Raw genomic sequence first — 27,834 nt, forward strand, 5'->3', positions numbered from 1 at the left:
AAGTGTCAATCATGTGTGGATTTTTCCTGTAATTACAATGTATAAGAACAGTAGGTATTGAGATCAGTAGTTTGGGAATGGAATTTGTCTCCTAACAGTGAGTTAGCTTGTGTGCAGTTTTGCTGGTTTTGTAATGCAAAATTAAATTTTTTGAATTGCAAGTGTGTGGTTCTAAACTATTTGTCTGAAGTTTTCAATGTGTTTAATTGGTTGGAGATCAAAAATAAGAAAGTATTTTGAAAAAAAATCTCTGCTTAGTTCTTGTAGTTGCACATGCATTGCACAATGTATGCCAGATTCTTGCTAATTAGCTTTCTCAGACAGTGGTTGCTCTGTGCTTTAGGCTTCTAAGGGAAGGCCTCTTCAGCTGAATATTTGCTTCCCATTCATAAGAGATGGAGTCTATCTGCTATTTCTCAAGCATATGTAAAATAAGAAACAATAATAATAATAATAATAATGTTTTTAAGAGTCTCACTCTTAATTTTCCCACTGTACTGTGCACTTGAGCAGTCTCACCTTGAGTGCTGTGTGCAGTTCTGGGCACAACAATGTACAAGAAGCTTAAATCTACTAGAGAGTGTTGAAAGGAGGGCAACAAAGATTCTGTGGGACCTTGAGGGGCAGCCGTATGAGGAGCAGCTGAGGTCACTTGGTGTGTTCATTCTGGAGTAGAGGAGACTGAGCAGAGAGGGAGATCTCATTGTGGTCTACAACTTCTTCAAGAGGGAAAGAGGAGGGGAAGGTACTGATCTCTTCTCTGTGGTGCTCAGTGGCAGAACCTGAGGGAATGGCCTGAAGTTGTGCCAGGGGAGGTTTAGGTTGGATGTTAGAACAAGATTCTTCATCCAGAGGGTGGCTGGGCAATAGAACAGGCTCCCCAGGGAAGTGGTCACAGCACCAGCCTGAAAGAGTTCAAGAAGCATTTGGAAAATGCTCTCAGGCTCAGATGTGCTCAGGGTGTGACATTTGGGGTGTCCTGTGCAAGGCCAGGAGTTGGACTTTATGATCCTTAGGGGTCCTTTCCAATTCAGCATATGTTATGGTTCTATGAAATCTGCATCTGATTTGGAATGATTTTTTTGGAAACCAGGGTCAGCTGTTTCCCGATCTCCCTGATTAGCTTATCCTGTCTCAATTATGAGTTACTTTAACTGAACATACCATTGGAAAACATTTCATGATTTTTCATCAAAGTAAGATTAAAGACCAGTTGATGGGGGAAACGTTTTGGTGAGGAGTTACAGCCTGGAATAATACAGGCCAGTCTGCAAAGGGTTGCAGGAGAGTGACAGGTTAGAGTTGGGGGAAAGTGTTGTGAACATGTCCATTGAGGAGAAAAAGAAGGAAATACTTTGAGGCAGATAGAAGACTCTTCTTACCAGACTAGAGTTTCATGAGGACATTAGCTTGAAATCGTACCCTGGGAAATTAACTGTATCTCAGCAGGGTACATTACCCATGCATTGATGCTGCACTTTAAGATGTTTACATGACCTGCAGCTGCAAGTGGAGCTTGCGTGTGTTTATTTTTATATTCAAAACTTGATGGTCCAGTGCTTACAAGCTTGCTCCTTTGAAATACACAAATTAGTTGATAGTAAGCCACTAGATAACTGAAGAGTTTAAGGCAGAAGATGTGGCACACCTAGAACATTAGTTAAGCAAAATTCAGTTATCCAGAATGGAATAGTGACAGTCAGTACCAGATTATAGTTCTGTAATGTACAGTGAAAGTTTAATTGTTTAATGTCATCATACAAAAATTGGTATTTGTGAGACAGTTTTGTAAATTGGTATCTTTATCAACCAAGTTAACTATGTGATAGAATTAAATTTTAAAATTTTCAAATCAAATGTAATTGTTATATAAAGTAGACAAATAAAAGGATGTTGGGCTAATTTCCCTGTTGTCAAGATTTCAGTATTAACTTTGAGAGTTTCAGTATTAACTTTGTTTTGTTAAAACAAAATTAACTTTTGTTTGTTTTGGCTTCCATTTATACTGAAATAGGCATAATCTCCTACTTTACTTATGAGTAATTCCTCAGTTTTCCCCTGCAAGAGCCTCTGAACTTTCTAAAAACTACCTTTTCTCCTGTTCTTGTCAATCTTTAGGCTTTGAACCAGCTGTTCGAAAAAATCATGGCTCTAGACATTGATGAGCGTCACCTTCTGCGTCTGGGTCACGGAGAAGAGGAATTAGAGACAGAAAAAGATTTTAGCAGGTGAGGAAGGAGATGCTAATGCTAAACTCACTTGTATAAACATGGCAGTAAGATGTCTCAGTTGAATTCACTCTACCTCCAGTGCAAAGGAGCTATGTTGCACAAGTTTTACCCTTCTCGTATTATTGAATCCCGGTAACACAGAGTGCACTATTTTTCAGTACAAGGTTTAGTAATTTTGGTTCTTATTCTATACAGAAGCTGTGCTCCCTTGAGCATCTACAGGAAGAATCAGTCAGTTGCTTGTTCACAAACTCAACTGCTTGAATAATAGATAATTATATTTTTTGGACCCTTACACCTTTCGTACAATTAATCTGTGAGAGAAATTAGAATAATAAGGCAGATTCTTGGAGTTACAATTTTTTTTGTACAAACATGGTATCACTTCTACTGTCATAGTGGTTTTTACATTAATAAACATGAAATTATACTTTCTGCTTTGAATTCTTCAGGTACTGCTTAATCTCAAAGTTTTCACTGATTTCATTGATAGCACATTTTGAAGTATACATAACAGGAGGAAAGCTATCAACTCTGTATCAGTACGAAGACTTAAGAACCTGTTCTTTTAAATATTTGTATGTTTGTCATGCATTAGGCCAATTGACGTCAGTAGGATTACACACATTCATAAATGTAAGCAGGGTATAATGGTTGTGCACTGGAAATATCTGAACTGCCCAGTACTGGATTATCATAGCAATACTTTGACTTCAAAAGCTGTAGTAAAAATTATATATAGTCACTAGAAGCTACCCACATGTACATAGTTCAGTATTTAGCAACATAAATACCTTGCGATTTTTTTCTTTTAAATTGAATGCTTTGGCATAGTCAAATTATTCCAGAAATTTGATAGCCAGAAACTTACTGAAATGATGCCATAGCAGATATTTATTTGGTAATATCCATATTTTAATAGATTCCTTGAACTGTAGTGTTCATCATTAAAAGGAGCTTTCTTTAAGACATCACATTGTCTATTTTCACACTTTCTCCAGATAACTCCAGACCTATGGGATATTTCTGCAAGCACTGTGGGTTCTGGCAGTTCAAGAGGGAGGAGTAAAGGCTGAGGAATATATTTGAAGTTGGGCTGCACTACTGTGAGAACTTTATTTCTCATAAGCTTGGCTTTGTGAATTGTTAAGGCTAAACTGATAGAAATGCTCAGCATGGAGCAAATTCTTAGGTTTTGGAACAGTAGTTGTGGGGGTTTTTGGCAGGATGCTGGGGATTATTGTGATCTCTTATTTTGATATTTAGATACTATACTGAGTTTAATAAAAATTATGTTTTATGTAATCCATTTTGTAGATATGGAAGAGTTAATTATGTGCTGGCTCGAAGACTTGAACTTCTGCGAGAAGTTGGGCGATTACAAGAGAGTCTTGGAGTCCCAGGAGATGTTTCTTACACTTGTGAAACAGCTGGCCATTTTTTTTTATACCAAGTAAGGACTGAGATACTTTTGCAGAGACTGACCTAAATACATTACGAAACACTTTGTAAAACTTGCAGTGAATTTTTCAGCATTGAGAGTAAAAGCAAAAAGTATTTTCCTTGGTGATTCACAATATAGTATCAGCTAAAGTTAAAATTGCAGCATGACTTGCTTGTGTTGCTATTGTTTTAAATCCTGCCTGCTGACTCACCAAGTCATTGCTGCCCTTCATGAATGCTGGCAAAGATTCTAACCTGAAGCTTCTCCTTCAGATAGGAAAATCTGTGGGCTGCTTTATATTTTGGACAAGCATTACAACAGCTACTTGATGGTCCTGATAGGAGGCTTTTATAGCATTAAATATCAAATCAAATGTACAGAGTGCAAAATGGTATGTTGCATGTCCCTCATTTCTTCTCTATGAAGAAATTCCATTCTTCTCCATTCTTCTCCACTTCTTCTTTCAGTGATGTGGCCTGTATTTGCAATTAGTGTTGCATAAGGAGACTTACAAAGTGGTACTTGGGACTGAATGCATGTACAGTATGTTTTTACAGAAGTTACTCTGGGCCAGCTTTAGTGTGGACCTTAACATTAAATGGACATTAGGTGTTGAAGAATGCAAAGAACACTGCTAGAGGTCATCTTCTGCTTCAGTATCCTCCTAAATGAATCCCACTTGATACTTAAATCAAAGCAGTCTAAGTGGAGATAATAAAGTTTACTTCTGTATTGGATTTATGTGGCTAGGTTTTGGTAGCAGGTGGCTGTAGGAATGAGCTCTGAGAAGAGGCTAGGGGCTGCCCTGTGCTGGACACAGCCAGCTCCAGCAGACCCACTGCTGACCAAAGCTGAATCCACAGTGACACAGGTGGTGCCTCTTTGAGAAGAGGTCAAAAGCCAGCAGCAGCTGAGGGCAGAGAGGGGAGCGTGAGAAACAACCCTGTACACCCAAGTCAGGAGAAAATGAAGGGACAGGAGATGCTCCAGGCATCAGCTTCCCCATAGCTTGTGGAGACAGCCATAGTAAAGCAGGTTTTCTACCTGCAGCCAATGAAGAGGCTGTGGCAGAGCAGATTCCAACCCTGTAGCCCTTGGAGCACCCTATGCTGAGCAGGTGGATATATGCTGAAGGAAGAGGCCTCCTGTGGAAGTCCCATGCTGGAGCAGGGAAGAAGTGTGAGTAGGAAGGTGTGGCAGAGATGTGGTGTTATGAACTTGAATGACAGCCCCATTATTTCTGTACTGCTCAGGGTAGGGAGGAGGTAAAAAAATTGACAGCGAAATTAAGCCTAGGAAGGAAGAGGGAGTGGAGAAGAAAGGTGGTTTTGGTTTTGTCTTTGTTGCTCACCATCTTACTCTGTTTTTAATTTGCAATAAATGAAATTAATCTTTCCTGTTTCACCTGTGATGCTATTTGCTGAGCAATCTCCCTGTCTTTATCTCAACCCATATGCTTTTCATCTTACTTTCTCCCACTATCCTGTTGAAGAGGGAGAGTGAGAGAAACTGGGTGGGAATCTGGCAGCCAGCCAAGCTCAACCCACTACAGCCTCAAAAATGTCATCCTGACACAAGGTCAAATGCTACCTAAGACATACCTTACTTTTGTGATAATTTTTTTAATGCTATGCTGCAAGCCTATACATTACCAAAAACCTTATGATCCACTTTGCTTTGTCATAGGTAATGTCTCGTTGGGAGGAATATATCAGTAAAGTGAAAGTTAAAGGTGGAAAATCGCCAGATGTTGCAGATGTCTCCAGTTTCTTTCCTTTTCACCAGTATTTTGCAAATGCTCCTCAACCAGTTTTCAAAGGCAGATCATATGAAGAGGATATGGAAATTGCTGAAGGGTGTTTTAGACATATTAAGAAAATATTCACTCAGCTTGAGGTAAGACATGTTAAAGGCAAGAAAATGAATGTAAATCTGGCTAATCCTGTAGAAAAATTTACGCAGTTCCAAAATTCTCATTTTCCCTATATCCTAGAAGAAATATACACATCTAGGCAGCTTCATTACCTTGCAAGGTGAGAATTTCCACCTTTGAGTAATATAGGTATGTTACACAATAGGGGCAGAGGTCTAGTCTCTTTTAGTTGGATCATGGGAAGCAAGCATTCTGCATCCATTTTAACTGATGAGGTTACAAGGTTTGGTACACCTATCTCTGATTCTCAGAGGGTCTTTGTATTTACAGTGTAAATACAGTGTATTTACAGCCTTTACTCAGATAACCTAACAGATTATCTTCCGGTTTTGCCAGAATTGCTTAAGAGGCCATTAAAAATTAGGTTAAAGATGATTTGTGTATCATTTGATTATATTAATTGTAGTGGTCTTCCTACTACTGAATTTGATGTATTATCATGATGCAGTAAGTATGAAACAAGAAGGTATAGTAAAAGAAAATTTGGGGGGATTCTCAGAGGGTTCCTCAGAATTATTTCAATATTTGTCTGCAAATTTATACGTACATACAGGTTGGAAGAATATTTTGACAGGTTTTTACAAGATTGTTTTTCAAAATGTGCTAAACCTGGAAACCACAACAAATTATCCAGATGGGATTGTTAACAGTACATACCCTCAGAACATTCTTGTTTAATTATATTAAGATGGTGCCACATAGTTTGAGTGGATTCATTTTATAAGTGATATTTTTTCATATTCTGACTTTCAAGACTTTTCTTTTGTCCTCCATAGGAATTCAGAGCATTTGAACTTCTGCGCAGTGGCCTGGATAGATCCAAATACCTGTTGGTGAAAGAAGCAAAAATCATTGCCATGACTTGTACTCATGCTGCTCTGAAACGACGTGACCTGGTTGAATTAGGTTTCAAAGTAATGATTATACTAGTGCTACTGTACTACTTGATTACTTGATTTTGGTGTTGGTTCTCCCCTATTCTCCACCCCATATGGATCATTTTATCTGTCCCAAATCCAGGCAAATGGATTATTTAGGGTTGCATTTTTTTAACTGAATATTTAAATTTTTTTAATTTTACTGAAGAAATATGTAACTTCTGTAAGTAAAAGATTAAATCTCTTTTAAGTTATTGTATATGGAAAAATGCTTAATAGTGCATTTTTTAAAAAGTTAGTTTTGCCATATTACATTATAAACCACAGTGATAGGATTAATAAAATAGAGACAGAAATGGGTAGAAAAACATGGCCTTTACAGCCTTGTTTACCTAAAAAATTAACAATTTGAGGAAAAAAAACTATGATGCAATGCTTTTTTCACTCTGCAGTGGTAACTATAACTATTAATTTAGGGAAGTTTTTTATTCTTACAAAAGCCAGCCACCAGTAATTCTTTCAGTATTATTTTTTCACTGATCATGTACTGTATTGGATCACAAAATGGCTTCTCTTCAGCCCCAGTGCAGAGATCCCAAATTAGTTTGCTCCACTTCACAAAGATTTTTTCTTGTGGTTGTGGCATGTGGGAAGCATGTAATGTAATCCAGTCATGGATTTCTTCTAAGGTATAAGCCCTGTCTGGTACAGAGAGATCTGCCATTGGTGTAGTAGGACTTCACCTTTTTGGTAGTACTGATATATTGCCTATGAGACAAAATCCTGCTGTAACTGTCCCACACAGCAAAATCTGAAGGAGTAATAGATGCTTTCTTTTGGTAGGCTGAATAAATATGTTCATTTGTGTTACTGTATTTATGGACATCTCTTTTTTTTTTTTTTTTTTCCTCAGTATGACAACATCTTAATGGAAGAGTCTGCTCAGATTCTGGAGATAGAAACCTTTATACCTCTCCTGTTGCAGGTTAGAAACATGAAAGATCTTTCAAAAAAAAAAGATCAATAGTCTCTGTGGTCTTATACAATATTGAATATTAAAATGAAAAATGTCATGGGCAGAAAGTAATCCAGAACTTATATTTGCTAGTAAGAGCTTTCACATTAATTATGAAATTATTTTATTCAATGAAGTAAGCATCTTAGTTTTTTTCAAACTTTTAAATGAGCATTAAATAACCAGTAGCATCTGGCAGGTGAGGGAAAATAGGTGAAAAATTCAGAAACTGAAGAGTTTGTGTAATTAGAGTAGACCATTTCACCATAGAGGCATATTCTGGGGGATATTCCATGAGCTTATTTATATGAGGCATCCAAATAGTCCTTGAAAATTGAGTGGGGTTTTTATTTTAACAAAACCTAAGGATCTAGCCTTCCAGAGTAGCAGTACTTGATTTCTTCACTTCCAATTCAGTGAGAATTTTTAAAAGCAGAATTTTTGGGAGGCTCTTTGTCCAAGATTAAAACGGCTGATATATACAGAACAACTGTATAGAATGCTTGGTCATCTCCAAAGCATAAACTTCCAGGAGCAGGTAAAAAAAAAAATAATTCTTTTGGTGTTTTTTTACGCTCTCCAATAAAAGTTATTTCCATCCTCTTAGTTTCTTACTAAGGCATTTTCAGGCTTGAAGAATTGGACAGTCCAGAGTTCAGTTTTCTTTCCTTACTGTCTGATCAGAAACAGCTTCAGATCTCTTCCACATCAAGTGTCAGGAAAAGGAACTTTGCATTCTGTCTCAAATAGTATTCCCATGGGGAAAGAGAATTATCACAGGAGTGTGTAATGAGGATTTGACAGCTGGAAGTCTCCAGGATGCTGATTGGGAAGAGCATTCAATCCAAGAACCAAGATAGGAATTAGTTAAGGGCACATTCTGGCCATGGAAGATATTATTTGACAGTTACAGAAGTAAACAGATGAAGCACATGAACTAGAGACGCTTGAAAGGCAGGTTCAGTTTTGCCTTAGACATGTGAACACTAAAAACTGTCTCAGATGCTACATATTCACTACTTCAGAATCCAAAAAATAAAATTCAAAGGACAGTTCTGTCCTATTGTATAGTAATCGGGTTTTTTGCTTTTAAAGCAATATAATATAATATTTATTCTGATATTTCTCTACTACTTTTAGATAAATTAGAATTTAGATAAAAGTATTTGTTTTATAAGAGAAGAGATTTTATTTTCAATTCCACTCTCTGATTCAATGGAAGCTAGTAGTCTGTAAAAAGACTGCAGTTCAGTGTAGCTTAAAAACAAATGTTGAAGGGCTCAGACAAAGACAGACAATCTGACTCAAAAGTGTTTTGAGTGCCTTGATGATATTGTAATAGTTACAGTAGTGTAATTGTTCAATTCTAGAACCCCCAGGATGGATTCAGTCGTTTGAAGCGGTGGATTATGATTGGTGACCATCACCAGTTGCCACCAGTCATTAAGAACATGGCTTTTCAAAAATACTCCAACATGGAGCAGTCTCTTTTCACACGGTTTGTTCGTGTTGGAGTGCCAACTGTTGATTTGGATGCACAAGGAAGAGCAAGAGCAAGGTAAGACAGAAAATCCTCATCTAGCTTGTAAGAAAGTAACAGGTTAAAAATGAGAGAAGGGCACATATAGTTATGGAAACTGTTTCTTGTTAGGACAGGAGTTTGCAGAACTGGAATTTAGTTATTTGTTCTGTTCATTTCAGCCTAGACTAAATTAGACTAAAATTTCAAATTTTACTTCCCTGAAATGCAGTCAGAATAATTTCTTCATTGTTATTTTTATATAGTAATACTCTGCTATTGCATGAGTACTTTAATGAAAATTTTATTCAAAGGTATTTAATCATCTTAAGTATTTAGGGTTTTTTTACAAATGAGACTTTGCAGAAGCTTTCTTTTCTAAATTAACACGTAGTATATTCGAAGTTAAATCTTTATTTTAGACATAAAATGTAGTGAACAATATGAAGGATGACTTCATTTTTTTATGTAGGAAATGTTGGGAATCTAGAATACTATTTTCTAGACTTACGAATGACAGTTCAGTATGATTTTTAAAATTAACATCTTATTGAATGTCATGGTAAATAGAGTTTATTTCACAAAATCTTTGTGAACTTCTTAGTGATAAGAGAGCTGAAGTTCTTCACTTTGCAAGTGATTTCTTGATCAAGGATTAAGGATCAAGAATTTTTTTTTGTCCATACCTTCCTAGGCTTTGTCTTATTTGATCACAGGTAGCTTCCCTATGAGCTATCTGCTTCTTAATCTGGTCTGGATATTGTTTTGCATTTGTGAATGAGGCATTTTGTTAGTATTACTGTCCCTATAAATATCAGGAATCATTCAGACTTAGGTAGATTTTGTTTGTTTGCAATCATGTCTTCTGTTAATAGTAGGCAATACACAAAATAAATAAGGAAATAATTTCTTTTTACTGTAAGAAGCTTTACCACAGTTAGTGAAGAAAATACTTTTTTCCCTTATTCCTTCTCTTGGTAAAGAAGCATTAATATTCCTTAAGTTCTGTTACCCATGAAAATTTTTGCTGGAATACTTGCAAAATTTGTTCCTTGATCAAGTGGAACAGACTTAAAGCTGAGTGTGCCACACTGACATGGCATCTGAAGATAAAGAGCAAAACAGAATTACAACCTAAAAATAATACTGCTGGATAGATTGTTCGAGTGTGTTCATGTATATATGTACAGGCTGCCTAGCAAAATTATTCTTTTCACTGAAAACCTACAGAAGCACTAATCTCATATGCATCTGAGCTATTTTGAATGAGTGCAAGAGCCTGCTGTAACTCATTCTTTGTGGTTTGTGTCTGTGGTTTTGAACAGTTTGTGCAACCTCTACAACTGGCGCTACAAGAACCTGGGTAACCTGCCTCACGTGCAGCTTCTGCCAGAGTTCAGAACAGCCAATGCTGGATTTTTGTATGACTTCCAGCTTATAAATGTAGAAGACTTCAATGGTGTAGGAGAGTCTGAACCCAATCCTTATTTCTATCAGGTAAGGGAAATACTACGTGTGTAATTTATTAACCTCAGTAGGGTTTGTAAGATCTGCAGTGAAGACAGACTCTCAAAAACAGTAAACTGAGATTCAATTCATGGTCTCAGATAATTGAACCATGTTTATTATTTTTTTCCTCTTTTTAATGAGTTTTGAATATTGAAAATGAAAACATTATGTTGGGGCTTTTACTTAGTGAATGACTTTGATATCTGTTTTCTCATTCTTATGGGAGGGATAAGACTTGGTGTAACTCATTACAAAACGTCATTTTGACCTAAGGCAAATTAAAGTCCATTGTAATTCAGCTGTTCTGCCATGATAGTGAAATAAACAGTAGCACTTCCCCTGAGCACAAAGAGTTGAAGTTTACTTGGTAGCTCATACCTCAGTTTGAAGATTCACTCTGTTGATTTGATCTATACGTAGGAATCCTAAAATGCCCATTCATAAAAGAATAAAACTACTGCTAGTAATACACATAAGAGGCATAGAGACATTAAGGATGAAGTAAATTGCCAAAAAACCTTATTCTCGGAGTTTCTCAACTAAGTTTTCAAGCTCTCAACTAAATTTTGAATTGCAGCTATCAACAACAGTTTTATTTCTCTTAAATTAGGAAAACATTTTACACATGTAATGAGATGCTTATATTTTCAGTCCTTTTATTTTTCTTGTTTTAAAAACTGGTGAAACAAACTGTGGTACCTAAAATAGCAAACTTGGCCTTTGGAAAAGTTAGAGCTGGAGTGATGTGCAAGTTAAGGAGTTTAATTCAAACGTGGAATTAGCACCTTATGTTTTGCTTAATATTATGGAAAGCAAACAATATACTTTGTGATGATAATAATTCATGTTCATTTTTCCCTCTGAAGATCATTTAGATTTATGTGAATCTGTGTTTTCAAAAAGGTATAAAATATATTTGTAGCTTTTGCTTGGGATCTTCTCAAGACTTTTTCAGTACAAGTCAGGGTGCTGCTAGAGAAGAAAGAAATGGTAAATCATAAGCCACTTCATCCCATTGCTAGATTGAGGACAGAATTGTTTGGAGAGATTATTTTGATTTTGCTTTTGAAACTATCATGCAAGTAGTAAAAAGTTGTCCAGTGGAACACAAACAGCTGAAAGGAGTGCCTGATAATGGAGACCACTCTTTGCCTAAAGAAGATTAAGAACACTGACATGAGGACACAGAACACACTTCTCATTATTTCAGTACTTCAATGTGCATACTCTTCTAATGCTTTCTACTGTTATTTTATTTTTGGTGATCTTGAAAATTGAATGATATTTAGCAGAGTATGTTGGTAGCGTTCATGGTTTTTCATGAGGTAACAGATTGCTGAAATGTCTTATTTCTCTTTGTGAATTTGAGCTTTTCTTTCCAGAGTTAAGGGGGATTAAAATTTGTAGAATAGCTTTACACCCACAGGTGTTTGATATGCCTGGCAACTGCATTTTCCAAGTAATGCAGAGCCCACTTAGTAAGAAAAAATAAATGAGGCTGGTATGTCCAGCCTATTCAAACATATGCCAAGTGCGGATAAAATTCCTTGTATAAATAGAGCAAGAGTAAATGTCAGCATTTGAGAACAACTTTTTAACCTGAAAGATAATTTTTGTTGACAGAAAATGGATTTAAATAGGCTATGAATAACTTCAGTCTGGAAATAGAACAAAGCTTCCTGTAGCGAGAAGAGTGGTACTTTGGGACAGACTCATAAAGTAATGACAGAGAGAGAAAGTTACAATATGTGAAATAACAGCTGGTAATTCGTAATTGAATAGGATGGCTTGCAGTGGAAATAACTGGATTTGATAATCCAAATGTCTTTCTCCTAATTAATACTTGAAAGGACTTTATTTACACTAGTGCAACTAGTTGTTACTTTCAGTTTACTGGGGAGTGAGTCACTGCAGTTTTTTGGGCTGACTGGAACTTTTGAGTAAATATTGTAAAATTTCAGTCAGTGCCTAGCGATAATCTTGATGTAGATATTTTTATCAGTTCTCTGAAAAGGAATGAGAATGAAGGTATTAAATCAACTTGTGGTTCTTTTATTCTTTCAAAATGGCTTGTATGAAGTGAGCAAATAATCGTCAGCTCTAGGGAAATTTCTCTCAGCACTAAAATATTTGTCTAAATACCTGACAATGTCACAGGTGTTATTCTTTGTAACCTTACAAAATAAGTAACCCTTTTTTTGTCTTTTTCTCTTATTTTAAACTTTAGAATCTGGGTGAGGCAGAGTATGTAGTGGCAGTCTTCATGTATATGTGCCTGCTTGGTTATCCTGCAGACAGGATAAGTATCCTGACAACATATAATGGACAGAAACACCTGATCCGCGATGTCATTAATCAGCGATGTGGAAACAATCCTCTGATTGGACGGCCAAACAAGGTGACTTTGAAAATATATTAGTCATTGGAGTACTTCTGATTTCTGTGTTTTTAGATTGTCATTTTGCAAATCAGGCTAATTTAACCTACAATTAAACAGCTGAAAATATTGTGAAAATACTTAAACTGCTTAAAATACTGTGGAATTATTTCCTGTTCAACCACTTATTTATGAACCTACATTCTGCGGAATTTCATGGATTAGTGCCCTTGTTTTTGCCTGTTGATAATTTGACAGAGTGAAGTCAGTGAAGGTGAAAAGACTATTGACTATGTGGGACAGAATAATTCTTTTTTTGTCATTTGTTTGTCCTCAATAACATCATTTCCCAAAATCACATCTTTTGAAAGATCCATGCAGAGTGGAAATGGTTTGATAAAAGGTACAATCACGAATCTGAAGAAGCAAATAAAGAATATAGTTATAAATGTCTGGTGCTAATTCTGCAGGTTAAAACTGTATTACAAAACTAATGGCTTTCCATAATCTTTTGGTATTAGCACCCCTGCTTCTAGCTGTCTGAATTCAAACAAAAAGAAGTAAAAGTAACAGTACACAGTCAGACAAAAGCTCCTCCCAACATACTCCAGAAAAAAATCTGACTTTTTGTTAGAGGCCAACTAAATCAGTTAAAGAATTTTCTCTTCTTGTTTACTGCAATCCCATTCCAAAGTTAAAATTTTGGTGTCATGTTTCAATTGAAATGGCAAAGATTAACCTATACAGGTTTGTTTTTTTTTTTTAATTCTCTAGGTAACAACTGTGGACAGATTTCAAGGCCAACAGAATGATTATATTCTCCTTTCACTAGTGCGTACCAAAGCTGTAGGCCACCTTAGGTATGTAAGAACATCTTGTAGTGCCATAGCAGAACTTGTACTCTGTATGAGATACAGAAATGTTTATAGAACATTATACAAAAAATTCTATTGCATGAGGATGTAGTAGAAACGAAGTTCAATGCTATGTGTGTAATGCAGTTCAGATAGACTTCCTTTTATAAGTGTCTGGTACCCTCTTCTCGACCACTTTATCCTTTTGTAATGGCTCTTACCCTACAATTAGTTTATTTTGCTGCAGATAGGCTGACCTTGGTTTCACCCTAATAGAATGATAGGTCTGTAGTATTTGTTGAGCAAATGCAGGCTTAAATTTTCTCATAGATCCTTTGCTGTAGTAGAGATTTTTATTTTGCATCAGAAGCATTTGATCATTGCACATGTTGCATTATTGTGTGTAGTTTTAAATATCTGCACTTTTGGTTTGGGATGTGATGAAGAAAGACTTGTCTAATCTTAGGTAGATGAGTTATCAAATTCATCTTTACTCATTCAGATACAGAAGTGCTATTGGGATTTTTTTCTCAATGTTTACACTCAACTTTACTTCTAGAGGTGTAGAAAAATAGTAGAGGGTGGTTTTTCATAGTGGTATTGGTACAGTGAACCAATGTATTTATGGTTCTATATAATTGTACTAGGATTTGCTAGTTATTGAAACAATATGTAGGGGAAAAAAAATTAAAGACAAGATAGTATTTTGGTAGATGATTTTATATTTAATTAAGGCTCCCATGTACTTCTAGTTATTTTTATTGCAAGTGTGTCATCAGTGAAAAAGAACATGATTGATTTTGTTTTCTGTAGGGATGTCCGACGATTAGTAGTTGCCATGTCAAGAGCCAGACTTGGACTTTATATCTTTGCAAGGGTATCACTGTTTCAGAACTGTTTTGAGCTAACTCCAGCTTTCAGCCAACTCACAGCTCGACCACTTCACCTCCATATTGTTCCCACAGAGTGTTTTCCAACAGCAAGGCAGGTAGGAACAGCTGCACTGGATTTTGGTATCTGTAATGGGTGTTTGTGTTTGCTCACTTTTTTTGAGAGGGCTGTAAGAGGTGAAGCTATTTTCTCTGCTAGACTGGAGTATCTGCTTCTTGGACCAGGATGCCCAGAGAAATGATGGAATCACCATCCCTGGAAGTATTTTAGCAAAGGTGTGGATGTGGCACTTAAGGGTATGGTTTAGTGGTGAACTCAACAGTACCACTTGATTATTGGATTTTGTTGATATTAGAGGTCTTATCCAACTTTAATGATTCTACATTTCTACAAATAACTCCTGAGAGTTATCTTTTATCATGATAGACATCAGCTGGTTTTAGTTAATGTTTCCACAAAACTTAATTATCAGTATAACTTAAGTATCAGTAACTGTTGTGCCTGCTTTTTCCTGAGTTCTGCCTTTTCAGTATTTTTTTTTGTGATCAAAATAATTTTTCAGTTTTTGCATGTTTTTAGTCTTGTTATGAAACAAAATAATGTTATTTCTCAGGCAAAACTATATGAAGCTACGCGTTTCTCATTTGAAGAGGTAGAGTTACATGTAGCCAAGTAATTCAGGATTACAAGTTAATTGTTTTCCTCTTAAAATTGGTTCCAATATCACAAGAGTTTTGCTGCTGAGCTAGGTTCATAAGTACAAATACCTAATTTGTAATACTGTGCTAGGTCTTTAGGGAAAGGTTCATGTTGAGGATCTAAGGACAGGGCACACAGAGCAGGATGCCGAATGGAGACACAAAGGAGCATATCCACTCTGCTTTCTGAAACATTGAGAAAGGAGTCCTGCCTGCACCCAAAATTCAGTTACAGATCTTTCCTTGGTCTTAAATGCTGTTGACAAGTTTGGGAGGGAGCCCTTTCAGTTGAAACTTTCAGATCAACTATGCAACAAGAATGCAACGAGCATGGTCAGTGAGTGTGAGCAAGGAGCTGGGCTGTGACAGGCAAGAGGCTGAATCCTAATCTGATCATAAATAATTTGTGCCTTTAATATGTTAAATTACTCAAGTCCAAAATGTACTTCATGGAGTAAGAATCAGAACCCAGCCTCTCCTTTTGAAGTTTCTTCTTCAGGTTGCAGTGTCATGATTAATCCAGTTCCCCAAAATGTAAGACCTATGCTTCCTAACTTTCCAAAGAATTCACCAAGTTTTTTTTTCTTTGAAAAGCATTATTTAATTTCTCGGGTCTTTTGGCTTCCCATATTGTAAAATAACCTCTAAATAGTGGTTGTTTTGCTTTGTTTGCTAAATAACAACTTTTTCCCCCTTCCTTAGAATGGAGAAAGACCAGCTCACCAAATACATGTTATTAAGAACATGCCTCAAATGGCTAACTTTGTGTACAATATGTATATGCACATGATACAGAGTACGCGCCACCATCAACAGGTAAGGATCTTCAGACTTTTAGATTGCATTGAAAATGAAATAATTTTTCAGTAAATGGCATGAGAAGCTGTTGAGATTTGAATCTGTTTCTGTTACAGTTAAAATTCATGAAGTGTTTTGACTGGAAGTGAGAATATTGAGGTCTTGTAAAAGGTTGGCGTAGCAGAAGATGTATCTTCTAGTAGTTTAAGCCCCAATTTAAGGCCTCAAACCTATCAGTGTTTGATGACAAGTGCATTGATGGCTCTGTCTGAGCCAAAAATACTATTCATTAATACTAAAGAACTAGCTTGTCCAGTATTAATTTGAAGGAAACTTGTGTGTTACGTTTCAGGTAAGTGTGGGATTTCAGCTAGTGAGATTATAAGACTATAACTGCATGATGTAATAATGTTTTGTAAGAGAAAGACCAGATCATGTCTTGAAACCATTTTAACCCTGTTAAATCGCCCTATTATACAGGTTGGATTGCAGCTGTAGTGCTTTTCGATCTGGTACAATTCTTTTCAGCCCTACTTCCACTTCTTTTCCTAGTTTTGTCAGTGTTTAATCCCTGAAGCAGAATTCAAAAACCAGCAGCAAGTAGTCTCATGTGAGTGAGTGGAGCGTTAAGGTAGCTTACTATACCAAGCAGAAAGCTGCCTTTACTCAGCGTACTTGGATCTGTAAAACCTAGAAGTAGTTAAAACAAAAGGGAATGGTCTTAAATGCATCAGCTTTCACTCAGTGTCTGGGCTCTGTCATGTCTGTATTACCTATATATTATTCTTAATATATTATATTATATCATATATTATATAATATGGTATTACCTATAATTTATTCTTTCATGGTACTCTGAAGTTCTCTTATTGGCTTTTGCTCTTCTGAAAGATTTCCAAAAATGGACAAAATTGATGTAAAAGGACACTAATTACTCTGTATTAGCTGACTGTGGGAAGAGAGTGTGAACATGAGTGTCCTGAACAGATGGTTTGAGAGATGTAGGTTCTGTTCTTTAATGCAAGGATTCCTTTTTTTCCTTCACTTCCATGTTCCATATAATACGGAACAGTGTAATCAGTAGAGATCAGAACCCAAACTTCTTCTTTAACTGAATTTCAGATTTTCAGATAGAAAATTTATTCTTCTCTGCAGTTCATACCCAGTGGCTTCCAGATTTTATTTTTATTTCTGAGAGAAAGCTTCGGCCAAATTTGAAGTGTTTTGTTAACCAGAAAAAGCCCTTTCCAGGCTGTCTGGACAGAGAGGATACTTTCTCACTATTTTGGAGAAATGCTGTAATTACCTGTGTTCTTTAAAGAAAAGGGGATATACAAGGAGGACACTACTAGAATTTCTTCTTACACTGTACCTTTTGTTTTTTAGTAGTAATGAAGTAGGCTCACATTTTTTAGAAACCTGGTCCTGTAAACACCTGACAAGACTTGCTTTGAAGCTAGTTTGCCTAATGTTGTTGGAGATCTTTCAACCATGCAAAATGTTATGTGATGAAAACTTAGTAGATTGTGCAGTAGATTGGCCACATTTAGGTGTAAATGAATAGCCCTGTCTAAAGAGGGAAGTGTACACACATCCTGAAGAGCAGTTGCTAGCATCTAAATTTTACCAAAAAGCATTTGTGTGACACCTTAATCAAATATGGACCCAATTCTCCTGCTAATACCTGTTACTCTTTTTGGCATCCTAATCTTATCCATTGCTAGCTAAAATTAGTTGCAAAACTGCTGTTTTCCTACTGCAGCAATGAATCACATTCTCCTTTGCAGGAGAAGCCAAGAAGTGAACTACTGAAACAAAGCAAAGCTGGCATTAAATTTCTTTTATTCTATTCAGTACAACATTATTATTTTCCTTTTCTTTTACACTAGTCTTTAAAGTAGTTGTAAACAATGTGCATTGAAGTAAGTCACAGAAATCTGAGTTTGTCTCATATGTCAAGAAAGTATTTTTGTAAGATCTTTGGTTTGGAACTGCACTTCCCTCTGCACAGATGGATATAGAGATCAGTCTGATAACTTCAAAGTTTATAGAAAATGCTTTTTATTTCTCTGCTGGTAATCATAATTGATTTGTAGATTTGACAATGCAAATTTGTAATATTAGTGTCATAATTGAAGGTAAAACTTATATACCTCATTTGTCATGTGATACAAAGTTGCCTTTTGAGCAAAACAAAGCTAAACAATCATCAAGTTTTTCAAGATTGCACGTCAATTGATCCAAAATATTCTAAAGAAATATCCATTATATCATTAAATAACATCAGGCTGCAAGAAGTATAAGCTTTTTTAGTATGAGCATTCATCCATACTCTTCAGCTCAGTGGATTCCTGGTATTTTTTGTCCAATTGTGTTACTTGGCTACCATTCCAGCCTTTAATGTTTTGCAAACTGCTTTTTTGGTTGTAAGAAGAACACTTGGAATACACTAAATTACTTTTTCAGAAGTGTTGTGTGGAAATATTTGAGTCTTGTTTAACTGTTAGTGAAGTTTGAATTGTTCTACATTTACAGTTGTGCATGAAACTTGTTTAAGTACAGATAACATTCACATAGTATTTCATAAGATGTTGCAAGGGGAATTTATGGGTATGAGTTATTAAAGACAACCTGTTGAAGGCATCAAAAACCAAGTTAAACCTATCTAGGAGTTTGAGATGGTAACAGATGAGATTAGAGTAGAAGTATGCCTATTGTTCCAAGTAGAGATTTAGCATAACCCTATTTTCTGAGTGTTTGGGATAATAAAATGTGTTTTCTGTCCTTGAGTTGGAAGTCCTGAGATTTTAACACCCTCTTTTCCAGAAAAAATGTATCTAAGATGACTGTATTGTGACCATTATTCTAATTTATATATATAGGTATGAAGTGTTTACAAATGGCTTCTAAATTTTAAGTGTTTATTGTTAACTTGTTATCTAATGCAAAATCCTAAATATAAGATGAACAGTTCAAGCTAAAGTGTAAAACCTTAAATTCCTTCCTTTTTCAATCATCCAGTATTTACTGCCCCCACCTGCCATGATTGAAGAACCAGAACCGACACAAACTGGAGAGACTGAAGTAGAAGGTGAAGGTCAGGGCATGCAGGAAGATGCAGCAGAAGGAAGTGAAGTGGTGGAAGAAGTGATGAAGGAAGGAGAATTGAATGTGGATGAAATGGACGAACATCGGAAAATGCCAGAACACCCTGGAAGAGACAGTGATAGTGGAGACAGTGAACCTGAGAATGACATTGAAAAGTGAATGATGAAATCCTTGTCCTTAATGCATTTTGGAAAATTGACGGGGAAAAGAGCAGTTAGAAAAATAATTGCTATTTTTACATTGACTTTCATTAAATGGTTGCCTGTGTAATACCTGTTTGGCATATTTTTCACTGAGTAATTTATGGACAAGCAAGATGTTTGGCAAAATAGTTCTTCTCACTGTTGGTAATGTAATTTGTTTAATGGCCTCAAATTATAGGCATTTTTCTTTTTATAAGTTGTTCAGTAAAGATGCTTTTTATACCAGTTTTGAATATTTGACTCTTAATTCAGTCACCCATTAAACCTCACTAAGTATATTCAGTATTGGTCAGACATGCTTTATAGTTTCCTTAGAGTTTTTGCCATGGAGAATTCCTTATGCAGAGCTGAGATGGTGTTTTAGGCATAGGCTCAGGTTCATTAAGATATTTGATTGTATGTCTGAGAAATGTGAATTGTCACAGGGCTTTGAAGTGTTCAGAAGCTTTTGACCTTAGTGGATTCTTAGGATTTCAAAGGCCTTTGAATTGAAATTGTAACAATTTCTCATCACTGATTACCAATGTTGTTTTTAATTTATTATTCTTTACAGAAGCAGGAAGGATGCAGTTTTTCAACAGCACTGGGTACTAAATTAGTTTTGAAATAACAGTATTTTCAATAATTTAGAAATAATTTATTTGCTTGAAAAAGGCACAGTAATTGCCCAGGCTAAAGCCACATAGGGAAGAAAAGTGAAAGTAGTTCCCTGAATGCAGGGTACGTAAAACATACAATATCAATATTAATGACGTAAGAGTCGAGTGGGTTTTTTTCAGGGTAACTTCTGAGTGTGCACATTTCATAGTGATCAGAGAAAGGATTTGTCCCTGACTCATGAATACTTGCCATCGTGTCAGCTTAGTCAGTGGTTTAATGAGATTTAGGAATTTCCAAGTAGATTTTCAAACACAGCAATAGCCCTACCTTTTGCTGGCAAAGGGAAAACTCTTGGATTTCAAGTGTTGCAGTTGTGAAGTTGCCAGATGGACTTGCTAGAATGAATGATTAGAGAATAATTAACTCCCAAGCTTTTCTAGCAACATTGAAATTTTTTTTTCTTAATATTTTTCAAGTATAGTACAGGAAAAAATAGTATTGAGTTAAATGTATGCCAAGCTCCATGAAATGCACCTTTTGCATACCAATATGTGTATCAATTGCATACCAGTCTGTGTGTGCTGGGATCTCATATGCCCCTCTCCCCTCTCAGAGGGGAACTCAGAAGTAGCAAATCGAAGTACTTACCTTTGGTACAGTGTTCTCCTTCCTTTGCTGAAATGAAGTTTTCTCAAACAAGAAACTAATAATAATGCAGAATGTGTGTTCTATCCTTGTGTATTTTGATTTAAGGGAGTGGACTGAATTCAGTTTATTACTGAATTGCCTGCCTTGGAAGAAGGAATTGTGTTGAACATGTGGTTATTAAGTTGCAAGCAGTAACAATCGTGTTCATGCAGAATTGAATAATACTCAGGCCAAAAGCAACTCTCTTGGGTGAGGGTTGTCATCTTTGTTTTCCAGCTAATTTTCTATAAATATTGAGTCTGACAATCATGTACTTGCTTTAGTATTTAAGGAATTTGAAAAGGATTCTGTTTTTTTTTCTAAAATGAATAATTTAACTGAGAAAGATTCTATAAAAAATTAGGACAGAATGACTCCTAGCAAGCAGCCGAAGCTGAAAGGGGCTCAGAGACCTTTTTGAGTTGTGCAGTTTGCAGGGGCCAGGGTCCACACCTGGCTGTTCCATGCTGAGTTCTGTGTGCAGGCTCCAGGTGTGTCTGGTCACTTTGGCTCAGTCCTTGGAGAGCATCAGCCAATTATAGACTTGTCCTAGACAGACCTTGGGGCTGCCCTAAAGTCAGGAGTGGAGTTGCAGTGGAGGTTGTTTCTGGCTAAAGTGCAGGAAGAGCCAGTTAACTGCAAACAACTGTAAAAGCTTGAACAGCTTTAATGTGCAGCTTTCTGAGGCACCAAGCACCGCCTGTAAAAACCAAAAAAGGTTTTGTTGTGGTAACTTGAGCAGAGCAGGTCATTCATTATCCTTAATGCAGTCTTCCACATGTTAAACTGACTTGACTTTTTTCAGAAACGTGGGGGTGTGAGGAGAATACATTTTCAGGAATTTGGGAAAATTGTGTCTTTGTTTTATCAGTGGTTGGAAAGTTCTTGAGGCTTTGCTTTGGAGTGTGAGGTCAGCTTTGGGGCCTTTTACTTCCAAAGCTTTTTAGTTCTGTTTTTAATTTTTGGTAACGGATGAACTTTGTCTTTTCCACCAAAATAGGTTTTTTATGATTGATTTACATTTTTGTTCAAGAAAGGTGGGAGAAATGAAGGACTCTAAAACTGTAATATTGATCTACATCTACCTGGTTTGTTTTCCAGTGGCAATGTTTGCTTAGGATTTAGCATCTCTAGTGAACAATATCCAGTTGTTAAATTAAATTTATTGAAATTAAAAAACAACAACAGCACAAATTTAATTACTTTGAAAAGAATATTTGAATGAGCAAAATCATTGTTTAAATAGCTTTTTTAAAATTGTTTTTAAACATTATTACAAAGAATTATTATACCAGTGCATGAAAACCTAGTAACCAAAATTTAAATCTTTCTGAGGGCAAGATCCTCAAAGATATGAACTGGAGGAAAATATATAAAATTGCTTTATTTTATTGTTCCAAAGCTGTAGAGTAAGAAATCCATTAAGGACATTTCAGTGAAATGAGCTATTAGTGTTTTTCCTTCGTATTTATTTAGCCAACCCTTAAATGAATTGCCTCATTTTCCTCTTACACTGAGTCTGTAAAACAATTTAACAAAGTAGTTAGTTACTACTTTGCAGACTTAGAGACTAGTTTAGAAACAGCTCAACCCTTGGATGCTGATGTAGTGCTAATGGAAAAATGATACTGTGGGGCAATGTCCTGTTCATTTCTGTAATAGCCAGAAAAAGAAAGGTAAAGAGCAATTTACTATGGGTTCTGTCATACATATATAGCTGAAACAATGCAGTATAAATGCATGCTGGTTTCCATCTGTGACTGAAATAATGCAGTAGGTGCAGGTGTTGGTGTTATCAAAGAAAATGCCCTGGTAACTCTCAGAGCGAGGTTTGCTTTTGCTTTAGTCTATATGGACTGTGAAAGGGCTTGGCAAAGGTGGTGGGTATGTCAGGACTAGGACATTCAGGAGTAGTTTTGCCAAAGAGAAAAGAAGGGACAAGTAAATGTAAGTTATAAAATATATATAATCTATAATATTAAATATAATAATATATTATGAACTTCTGCAGATAAGGCTGTTACTTTTTCCTAACCTACATTGTATTTGCTTTAGTGGTGGATACCAAGTATGCTCTGTGTGCTCAGTAAGGTTAGGAAGGACCTAACTTCCTCTGGAGGGGAAGCAAGCACTGGCAGTTTCCCTTTCCTCTTGGAATGGATCTTGTCATTTCTTGAGATATAAAAGGCTATGAATCCTGAAGAAAAGTATCCTTATGAGGAGTAGAAATTAAGGGGTTTTTTAACAGAATGGCTTTGCTGACAGGACAAGAGAGACCAGCTTTCTAAAATCATTGAATTCTTTTAAAAGTCCTAGAGGTGGTGATCACATGCTAGATAAACATGGTGACATACAATTCTACTGAAACAAGAAGTAGGTAACACTTGAAATCTTGTAGCAAGCAGACAAAAGTGAATGTCCTGGTCAGCAAATGAATCACAGCCAACAGCAGTCAAGAAGCTGTGAGTGCTGCTAAGATATATGACAGCATAGTTTCCTTTGCCAAACATGGTTGTGCTCTCAGGAGAGAGAATCAATTGAAAATTAATGTCTTTGTGGGCATTTTGGAAGCTGTTTTTATGGCCCTTAGTGTTTCCTTTGCTGTGTGGTTTCTCAGGCATAGTGCTTTTACAATCCTTTTTCTTGAAGTACTGGTTGCTTAGGTACCTGATGGAAAAGCCCAAATAACAGTGTGATGTTCATATGCTATAATGTTTTCAAAGAATGCTCTTTCCATTGCAAATTGCAAAGGAATGTTCTTGAAAGACTTTCAGCTAAGTTTCCTCTTAAGTCATGTGTTTTCCTATGTTTTTGGGAGGTATCTGAAAAAGTACAGTTCTCAAAGTTCCAAAACTTGCAAACATGGGCATCTACAAAATTTCTGCATTGAAGAGAATAAGAGTGAGAGAAACAATAGTTGCAGGTACTCCCTCTCAGTTTCTAAACAGTACTATTTCAGACTAGACACTACTACAGTAATGAGAAAGTGAATTTTTTTCCCACACTTATGGTAAGAACAAGGACAGATCATCTCTCTGGGCCTTGCTCTGGCAGGGCTTTAGCTTAGTCTAACCAATATAAGGGATAATGTAATATATTGCTATTAGGAAAGATAATGTGTTTTATTTAGCTGCCATTCTGATTTTGCACTCACCTTGAAAAAGGAGCAAGGGCAAGGATAATTGAATCAAGTAATAGCATTAATTAATTAATTATGCAGAGTGGTGTGTTGCTCCATCATTATATATGGAAAACAATATTCAAAAACAAGCTGAAGAGAAGTTGTTTCAGCTGTAGGTAAGAAACTTTTCTGAGTTCAGGCGTTATCTTTCTGCTTTACAAGCACTGTCAGAGCAGAGTATGTTTCTGTACAAGTATGTTTTAGGAAAACGTAGACCCAAACAAAAGGTTGAGCCAGCTGCTGACAATGACATAGCTCACCTATAGCTGTACATAGCTATACTGAAAAAGCTATGTACAATAGCAGTGCATGTTTGCTTAATCAAACATTAGAAATTTGTGATTCCAGAGGACAGCATAAAAGAAGCCAGCTGGATGGCCAAATAAGGATCAGGAATACATCAGTCCTGGCACCATTTGCAAGAGATAAAAAGAAGCCGCCCTTATTGCATTTATCAAGTGTGAATTCCTAAATTGCTGCAACCCACTGTAAGAGAAGCCCTGCTACACATCTAGAGACGCTTCAGCATCCTGCTGTGCTAGTCTGACATCTCTTGTGTGTCAAGAGCACTTATTTTTAGATGGGACAGTCGTTAGGGACAGAACGTATCTTAGCTACTGTAAAGGAAAGAAAGGAAGTAGTTCAGGGGCAGCAGAAATGGGTAGGGAGAAGCTCAGTATAGAGGCACAAAGATTCTGTTTCTGACCACAGGCCACAGCAGTTTAGGCTTGCCCTATTTTTTCAGAGTGATTTTTGGCAGCAGCAGTCATGTCCTATTGGGCAATACCCTGTTTTCTAAAATGAGACCATGTTTTGTAAGCTGAATCAGAGAGGGGGGAAATCGACTCACTGATAACCCTCCTCTGCTGAGGACACATTCAAGAACATTGAAACAGGACTAACTGGGATAAAAAAGTCCAACTGTGGAAAGGTTTTCTTGCTGTCTATCACTGACAACCCCTGGAAATGTAATCAAGGTTAAGTAAAAAACTGCTGTGTTGTAATTATGCAATGTAATGCATGATCTAAATTTGAAGAGAACTCGTGCAAATCCATATATTGCCTCTGTACAGCTCTGAATTAAACCTGATAATGACCAAGTTTAAGATAAGAAGAGATGATGGTTTTTGCATGTGAGAAAGATATACTGAAAATCACTATTCTTGAATCAGTTGAAATATTTACTGAGACTAAGTCTCTATTAAGAGTTTTGTGGTTTCATACTGATTCTAGCAGAGAATGCTACATATCACCTTCAAGAAAATTTTGAGTTCTTGTTTTGCAGGCTGCTTTTACTGATTGCCTACTGTGTATTGGTTTGGATTCTCTTATCTCTGTTGATGTGTAGTAGTGAGAAATCTTGTGGAGAGCAAGGCCAGAAACTATGGCATTCAGTTCAATTCTGTATTATAACTGCGTATATAGACTATTGCAAAAGCTGTATTTTACATAAACTTTAAGTGATGAACTATGTGTTTTCAAACATAAAATTAATTGCATTATTTGGAAACTTCTGTGGGATATTGTTTTCAAAAATAATGGGGTACTAGACAAGACAATTTTCCCAAAGCAGTGCTTTTCCCAAAAATATTGCAATTTGTTGGACACTTATTTATAAACAGACAAAAACTGTTCAAGCACTTGCCTTTAGTAATGTACTTTTTCCCTTACATGAATTATACATTTTTAGGAAGTCAAAAGGATGAAATAGAAAGTAAGAAGTGTAGTATTTAAAAACATCAAAACCAATCAAACAAAAAACCCCACTCACATCAAAACAGCACCCCAACATATTTGGTTGTTTAAAATTTCTGTTGTTTTGTTTTGTTTGTTGATGCAATTAGCACTGAAAGGAATTTAAAATTTGGAGTTTCACACAAAAGGAAAACAAACTGTGACCAGTTTGGATGTTGAACCATTCCTGCACTACCACTTGAGTTTCAGTTTTGAAAAATGCCAACCTACATGCAGAAGTGTCACTATAATCTTCATAAAGTTCAAGCTATTGGAATTGTCCTAAATGCCCTGCCTTCCTGTCCTGCTAAGAGATGTGGTATCATTCTGTTCCTTTCCTTGTCCAGACTGGCCATGTTTGAGGCACCTGCTAGTTTTACTCAGCGCTAAGAAACGCTCAGAAATTTTCACAGGCTCAGTTCTTTATCTCATTTGATCTCTAATGTACTATGAACTAATCTTGTTCCTGCATACACAGATACTTCAGTGATGGGACAGTTGTCCTGGATTGCTCCCTACTCCTGCAGTGTTCCCCCACTGGCGTTCTGTCAGTCTGAGCTGCGAAATGAGATGAGACACTGAGGACAGCTGCTGCTCCTGACTCATCTCGGTGCTCAGTACCTTCCTGTAACTCTGAGTTGAAACCATCACTGTACATTGGAAACAAATACTGAGCAAACACAGCAGGTATAATATTCTAATTTTTTGTCGATTTAAAAACAAGTATCAGTGGAAGTACACGTGCATATCTCATGGAGTGGTAAATTTATATCAAACTGATTCTAAAGATAATTTATTACTATAATCACAAATGTGTTTAGTTTTGTCAGTATGAAGCCTGAGATTTTATATAAATATAAGGTAAAGCCTGTTTTGTAAATTATTAGTTTTTGATACTATTTCAATGTAAGGAACTATAAGTGAATATGTTCCCAAGCTTGTTTTCTATGTAAATACACAAAAAGTCTTTCAATTCAAACAACATAAGCGGGTTTGTCCTGCAAATTTAAAGTTATTCTATTTGCATTTATTTTATTACATTTAAAAATGGTGCCTTACAGTGTTCCAAAATGAATACAGTGGAATGAAGGGCCAATGCAAGTTAGTGTTATTGCTGAAGCTCTGCCATGGAGGAGGAGGTGTGGAGAAAGCAATCCCTCTCTTATATTTCTGAATTCTGCCAGCAAAGGAGAGTACTAGAGGAAAGCATGTTTCACCCAAGCTAATGAGGCTTTGGGTCAAGAGTATTTATCTTGATTTGCCAAGACGTTAGAAAAAAATGATAAATTTACCCACATATAGATTTGTCCTAGAAATTGCTACCCAAACTTTTGTGTTTAACTGGGACCTGGAAGGCAATAGGTTTAAGCTGGTGAGACCATTAGATCAGAGGTACACAATATGCCATGAGCACAGTGTGAGGAGATGCCCAGTAATGTGTAGCAGTAAGCTAAATATGTACCTCAGTGACTTAGCTTTAATTTATGAATGTAACAGCTCTGTGTTTCTTCTGGCAAGATCTTGTAAATGAGCTATAAATACATCTGCTTTGATAAAATATTTTCCCAATTGGCACCTGTCTCCACCTTAGGCTACTTTTCTCCTTTGAGAAGCAAGAGAGGCAACTGTGTTTGTTACTGTTCTCACACTGATGCCTTCAGAGCCAAGCTCTCTTCCTCAAGTTAACCAGAAAAGCTTTAGTGGGAGTCTTCCCCTACCCTCTGCCTCTGCCTCAGTTTGCTGTTAGTAGGAACTTCTCAGCTCAGAAACTTTGCTGAATGAGTTTTGCAGCTTTTTGCACTTGAGATATGGCCACATTCAACACACAGGTGAAGGGAAAGATATAAGCTTCACCTTGCAAGGTAAGTCTCTGAGAGATTAATGTGGAAAAGAATGGATGTGCTTAGAAATCTGTATAAGGTTTATAAGGGTAACTCTAACAGTAAAGAACCAAACTGCCACTGCCTGACTCAATGTCAGCCATGTACATAAAGGTCTCTCCTAAGCCACACAACCCTGTGGCTTTAGGTTTTCAGGTTATGGTTTTAGATTTTGATGTTTACATGCCGTTGGATTCACAAAAGTTTTGGTTTGGGTAGGGGTTTTTCCTTTCAGATCTACCTATATGCTGTATGGGTATCAGTATCTTTTCAAATCAGCAATCTTGAAGACAA

General features: G+C 36.4%; 1 protein-coding gene across 3 annotated transcripts in view; it reads left to right on the forward strand.

Annotated features, from left to right (window-relative positions):
* Positions 1-19,683, forward strand: part of AQR (aquarius intron-binding spliceosomal factor) — a 50,341-nt gene extending 30,658 nt beyond the window's left edge. For all 3 annotated transcript variants that reach the window (XM_086894418.1, XM_086894419.1, XM_086894420.1), the window contains 12 exons: positions 2,119-2,228; positions 3,549-3,684; positions 5,362-5,571; positions 6,385-6,522; positions 7,400-7,471; positions 8,872-9,059; positions 10,346-10,517; positions 12,757-12,927; positions 13,681-13,766; positions 14,574-14,748; positions 16,052-16,165; positions 19,169-19,683. In XM_086894418.1, the coding sequence (XP_086750544.1) occupies positions 2,119-2,228; positions 3,549-3,684; positions 5,362-5,571; positions 6,385-6,522; positions 7,400-7,471; positions 8,872-9,059; positions 10,346-10,517; positions 12,757-12,927; positions 13,681-13,766; positions 14,574-14,748; positions 16,052-16,165; positions 19,169-19,414 (1,818 nt within the window). In that variant the 3' untranslated portion in view covers positions 19,415-19,683. The remainder of the gene's footprint in view (positions 1-2,118; positions 2,229-3,548; positions 3,685-5,361; positions 5,572-6,384; positions 6,523-7,399; positions 7,472-8,871; positions 9,060-10,345; positions 10,518-12,756; positions 12,928-13,680; positions 13,767-14,573; positions 14,749-16,051; positions 16,166-19,168) is intronic.
* Positions 19,684-27,834: the final 8,151 nt, after the last annotated feature.

Source organism: Cyanistes caeruleus, chromosome 6 (assembly GCF_971803275.1).
Source record: "Cyanistes caeruleus chromosome 6, bCyaCae1.hap1.1, whole genome shotgun sequence".
NCBI classification, from domain to species: domain Eukaryota; kingdom Metazoa; phylum Chordata; class Aves; order Passeriformes; family Paridae; genus Cyanistes; species Cyanistes caeruleus.